This window comes from Gasterosteus aculeatus, chromosome 4, assembly GCF_964276395.1.
Source record: "Gasterosteus aculeatus chromosome 4, fGasAcu3.hap1.1, whole genome shotgun sequence".
In the NCBI taxonomy this organism is placed as follows: domain Eukaryota; kingdom Metazoa; phylum Chordata; class Actinopteri; order Perciformes; family Gasterosteidae; genus Gasterosteus; species Gasterosteus aculeatus.
In genome coordinates, this window is record NC_135691.1 from 19,150,552 (window position 1) to 19,156,551 (window position 6,000).

At 41.2% G+C, this 6,000-nt stretch overlaps 1 protein-coding gene across 1 annotated transcript in view; it reads left to right on the plus strand.

Moving 5' to 3' along the window:
• Positions 1 to 5,139, plus strand: part of LOC120817728 (GDNF family receptor alpha-4) — a 30,286-nt gene extending 25,147 nt beyond the window's left edge. The window contains exon 8 of the mRNA XM_040174213.2: positions 2,474 to 5,139. Within this exon, the coding sequence (XP_040030147.1) occupies positions 2,474 to 2,692 (219 nt within the window). The 3' untranslated portion in view covers positions 2,693 to 5,139. The remainder of the gene's footprint in view (positions 1 to 2,473) is intronic.
• Positions 5,140 to 6,000: the final 861 nt, after the last annotated feature.

Genomic DNA, 6,000 nt, shown 5'->3' on the forward strand with positions numbered 1-6,000 from the left:
CGTGTTTTGGTTCTGGTCCCGTTGGACCAGCTCTGAATCTGCCGGCCCTCTGATGTGCAGACGGCAGCAGCTAGCTGAAATACGTAGCGAACACAAATGTGTTTTTTGAGCGCTCCACGTCAGCTTCTGGCTTCCCTCCATCCAACGCTGACCTTTATACGCCGTCCAATCCAATCACCACACTGGCTACTGTAACCTTGGCCGGACCACAATCTGCTGCGGCTGTGGCTCCCCGACTCCCAGCATGCCTCGCTGTCAGAGATAATCTGGGCCGCCAGACAAGAGAGGATTCCAACTCTCTCACTTCCTCAGTAGGCCTCCTCAGCTCTCTTTCTCCCTCTCTCTCCGTTTCGTCCCGTGTCGCTCTCAGTGAGCGGATTAGACGAGGTGCTGGTTGGAAGCAGTGCATCAGTCAGTCTTCATTAGTATGAATTGGTTCATGCCCAAATGTGCCTTTCTCTTTTTACCCCAAATCCCCAACTTTCCTCCTCCTCTCCTAAATTCATCCAATCTTACTTTGTCTTTTTCTTCTCCGTTCATTCATTCCCCCCATCCATACACGCTGCACATCTCCTCAGCTCTCCGAAATCTCAGATACAATGTACTTTGTGCGTCTTTACACTACAGACACTCTAAAACCTAAACCACCATATTGGTCAATATGCTTGTATTTTGGTGGTTCCATCTTAGACCATGACAATTTGTCCTTGGGCAAGGCACCCCAAGTTGCTCCCAAAGGCGGTGCCATTTGATGGCTGTGCGGTGAATGTGATAGTCCTTATGCCTCTCCCATCAATAGTGATGTATCATTCGTGAACGATTCCTTCCTTTTGAACGAATCCTTACAAGGACTTGGGAGTAACTCATTTTCTCGTGGCCGCTGACTTCACTGCTAATGAACATGGTATTTTTCACATCCCTTTACAAAAGTGGGAGTGGCTATGTGTTTTCTTCACCCCAAAGGGGAACAATACAACTGGCTTGTTTACTTCTGCAACTGTCACGCTGGATGATGAAAAGTTCCAAATGAGTCGAAAAACATCTGAACACAACAAAATGAGCAAGTATCATAGGCAGCATTTCAATAAAATGATGCAGCGCTGTATTATTATCAACAGAAGAAAAACCTGCACACAATAAGCCAGCACGAGCCTGGGGCTCCTCCAGATGTCAGGGCATATCATTGAGGCTGAGCAGCTGGGCCTCCTCGACAGTCAGCGCCCATAACACTGTAGTCAATCTTATTTTATCAACAGCGCCACAGTTTTAAATTAAGACGCGTCTCAATTGGCAAAACATTAACAGTAAAATCAAACTTACTCTTAACGTAAGATAAAAAACATGGCATCACATTTCTATTTGCATATCTTTGCTAGAGCAGATGTTGAACAATAATCTGTGTGGGTTTTGTTTATTTTTGAAAGGAAAGGGTTTGACAAGAGTGTTGATGTTATCTGTATCATTTTGTCATTGTCATGATCTGTTTGAAAAAGCGTTTCTAATCAGCAAAATAAATTATCTGTATGCCATTGCTAAAAGTTGGTCTGTCTAATGATTTTGGGACACTCCTGTTATGGTTTAGTTATCGAAATTTGATTTTTATTTGGTGGCCCACTAATATGTGAACATCTGGGGACCCCCGAAAAATTAGCCTAATCATTTTGAAAAGATCTCTATTATATAATAATTTGAAATAAATGCAGTAGTAATGAAAATATGTGTTGCAAATGATATGACATATGCAAACATAGTCCTTATTAACCAACAGAAAAAGATCTCAGGTTCATGTATGCATTTGTTCAGGGGGAAATCTCAAATCTGCAAATCTGCTGGCATGAAATCATTTGGAAGCATCCAATATAGACATTATGCCGATATGTACACAATGCTGGACCGGTCTGTATACTAATATCAAACCTTTTATAATCTTCATGCTGAGTTTTCTAATACAATTCCCATGATTATTACAAATTAAATTTGATGTACAAAAAAATAATTAAAACTGATTCAATTAAAAATGTGAACTTACTGCTTTTGTATCCCAATATTTTATCTTTAATCTCTATTAGATTAAAAAATAAATTAAAAGATCACTTTATTTCTTAGTATTAGAATAAAGAACGCAGGACAGATTTTTTATGATCTGTGCTTTTCAATTAAATGTCTCAGAGAGATGGCTTATGCCTTACATCACTTCTATTTTTCTATATTCTTGATTCTTATTTAAAAAGGAAATTGGTTTCAATTTTTAAATCGAAAAGAATTCATTACAAGTAAGTTTTTGATCAACTTTAGTCTTAAAACACTATTTCAAAGACTAAAATACAAATCCATTGTTCTATCCAGAACTTCATCTACGCTATTTGACATTTGAGAGTGTAGGAGAACCATTTCTGTAGTTGCATGTAGCTGTGGCTTCTTTTTATGTATAAGCATTGTTAAATTTGAAAACATCTTCTCGTTTCTCTGATAGGAAGTGGAGAATGAGAAAGAGGAGGAACAGACACAGACAAAGGAGGTGATCGATAAAGGGGGCCAGTTTGATGACATCAATGTCCCACAGTACTCAGAGAGGGCCACCGTCTCCAACCTGGGCTCCAGCGGGACAGGTGGGGCTTCTTCCCTCACCGCCGGCTCCCCTCGAGCCATCCTGCTGCTCTTTCTTCTATCAGCCTCCTTCAGCTGCGGGTAGAACAGAGGATACAGAGGAGACACACACAGATACATACACGCACACACACACGCTCACATGTGATGGACCTGCCAACAATCCTGGACTGATTGCTGTAAAGTTATAGGAAACAGTGGAGAAATGGACTTGACATTGTGTCAGTTGCACTGTCTTGATTCCTCACTTTGTCCTAGCTTTGTTCCTTTGTTCCTTTAAAAAATGGCCTTTTGTTCGACGTTGTCTGACTGCAGCTGCTGTGGTGTATTAACATCCTGAGGTTAGAGAGCCATCAGCATTAGGCAGAATGTATCTCCTCTCAATGGTCCAGGAAAATATATATTATTAGAGTGGCTTGTTGTTGGTTGTTAGCACACCAATATTAGGCAAATATGTTGATATATATATTTTATATTGTAAAAATAACTACATGTAGCTGTGTGGCAACCTTTCGGCAAGAAGCTACAAATGTACCATGATGAAAGTGGCAAGCTAGCTAGGCTAAATTTTGATTAATCAGGTGTGCCTTAAGCGGAGGACCTAATCATTGTAGAAAAAGGTCCAAACTCTCCTGAATCATTGCGCGTTTCCCTACTAATTCCATTCCGCACAGCATACAATGCACTTATCACATTACTGTAGCATATGTTACTATGCCAATGAGTTGCAGTGCTGACAAACATTTAGCACATAAATACATCTACAATATGAACTAGACGTTTACATCATCGTAAACCTTTTTTGTAGTAGTTTATTGTAACTGACAGTCCCCTAGTTGTACCTGTATCAACTACTAGATTCATAATGAGTTCTTTGCTGGTGATGCAGAAACAGTCGAAAGTCTTCATGTTGTCTTCCTGAAATTGTCTAACATGGAAAAAGGTCTCTAAAGGATAGTACATTATATGATTATATCCTCATGCTAAACAACTTACTATAAAATGTATAGACAAAAATCAACTTTAGGATAGGCTCTAGCTAGCTAAAAATCTTCGCCCGCTACGCGGAAGTTGCTGCGTTAACACTCTGAACTCCTTCAGTTGGCCTATGGTCCATTTTAATTTTCTGGTCATTTTAATAATAAATTACAGGGAAAAAAGCAAAAAGATGGTACATTTTGGAGTCAAATCAGACCATGAGCCAGAAAGCAGGACAGACAAAGTATGCGAGTGGCAGCCTAAAGCAGCTGCCAGGATATGAACACCTCACACATAAAGGAACGCCCATCGGCTGCAGTCGGATCCTGTTGTTATTTATTATTTCTAACCTCATTGATGGATGATTGTTTTTCACACTTGTTGCCACATACTTTTCCACAGGTCATCCTAACGATGATGAAGGGTGGAAAAGGGGCTAAGATATATGACGCGTCAGTCTAACTTCATCACGCTGATGGATAGAGGGCTACTCGTCCACAGAGAACATGAGTGTGTGATGTGTGTGTTTGTGCGTGCAAGGATCCGGCAGAGAGATTGCAAAGAAAATTGGATGAAGCTTTTTGTCATAATTTGAGTCTTACACTTTCCAACTAAGTCAGCAAAGCCACGCATATGAACACACATGCAGCCCATGTAGTGAGCTCTTTCTTGCTTTATTGCTCCATCCCCATTCCTATCTCCCCTCCTTGGTGACTCAGGGCCGGGACCCAGGCTGCCACAGGCAGCAATATGAATAAAACCGTCATAATGAAAACAATACACCAGAAATAATATGAGCTCTAAAACGGCAGAACAAATCAAATATCTCTCCAGCAGGCAAGAAAACACGCCCTATACTTGTGATACCGACACAGCGTCAGAATGAACAGAGTTAGAAAGAGTGGAGGAGAGAGAGATTCATAAAAAAGAAATTTGGAGATAAAAAAATAAGGCCACGTCCCTGTGTGGTCTTTTAGTTTGATGTTTTACTTGCTTTTAGTTGGGAGGCTGGTAATCAGTCCCTGACAACATCTCTTTATCATCTGTCAGGCTCCTGGAGGGAGGAGTGTGTGTGTGTGTGTGTGTGTGTGTGTGTGTGTATTAGGCAATGATAGAAATAGCGCATATAGCTGGAACATAAAAAACCCTGGAGCACAAACATAGCAGAGAGAAACACCAGCTCTTGATTTTCTATGTCTTATAAATCTTTTGCTGACACAATATTTTTATCTTCTTTTCTACTTCTTGGATTGTGTGAAATCAAATTCTATCTGCAGGGGTTCCAGCGAAGGTGGAGATGAAGGAACAAGATTAGAGGAAAGGGGATTGGAAAGAAAGGAAGAGAAAAAAGAGTGAGGAGACAAGAATAGAGGAGAACAATGGAAGAAAAGGCAAGGAGATGATAGGAGACAAAGGGAGGAAACAAACAAGTAGAAAATAGACAAATAAGAAAGCAGTGAGAGAAAGGGGTAAAAGTAGGAAGAAAATGCGGACAGGAAACTGAAGAGAGGACGAGTGAAATTGATAGAGGAAGGAAAGTTGAGCACTGAAAAAGGAGCAGAAGAAGGGTAGCAGAGGAAGAAAGAGACAATGTCACAAAGAGGGGACAGACCAAACAAACCAATAGTGAAAGGACACAAATTGGAAGTTGTTTTCCTTCGAAAGGATGAAAGAAGAAAGAAAGAAAAACAGAGTGAAGGGGAAACAAAAGGACAGGAAGGACAAAAATAAAAGAGAGGAAGAGATTTGTGCTTTTGTGTAGCCACAGAAAACAACCTGCAAAAGGAACGAGAGGATGAGGGGAGCGATAGAGAGAGGGAGGACAGGTCTGCAGTCTACTTTGACCTCTCTTTTTCTTTGTGTGCAACTGCTGGTGAACACACACACATAATGTCCAAGTCCTCTCTGTCTGAACACACCCCTCAGACAAAGGGCCTGTCCATCCATTCTTCAAACATTCAGCAGGATGAACAGAAAATACTCCCAACAGCAATCACAAGACACTGATGACAAAGACACATGCGTTCATAGTAATGGCTGCAAATGTCTCTTTCTCTGAAGGTTTTTTTCAGGCTTCATCAGAGGGATTATGAAGCACATTGTGCACCTAAGACTTCATAGTTTAGTTTAGTGACTTCAACACTGTAGAACGGTCAACAAATCCCTAACCAACACTGAAGGCTTTTTTCCTCTCAGAGTCTGTACATCCAGACTGCTTTCCTCGCTTCTCGTCCTCGCGTCTTAAGCCTAGTTTATGCTTCTGCGTTTTCAGAGGGGCATGCAGGTGCAAGATCTTGCGTGTCCCTTGCGTCCCTTTTCACACCTCCTTGCTTGCTTGGGTGCGTCGACCCATTTTTCTAGACTAGCGTCAAAAGCTACGCAAGCCTCACGCAGCCCGCAAGGTTGCGATTGGTC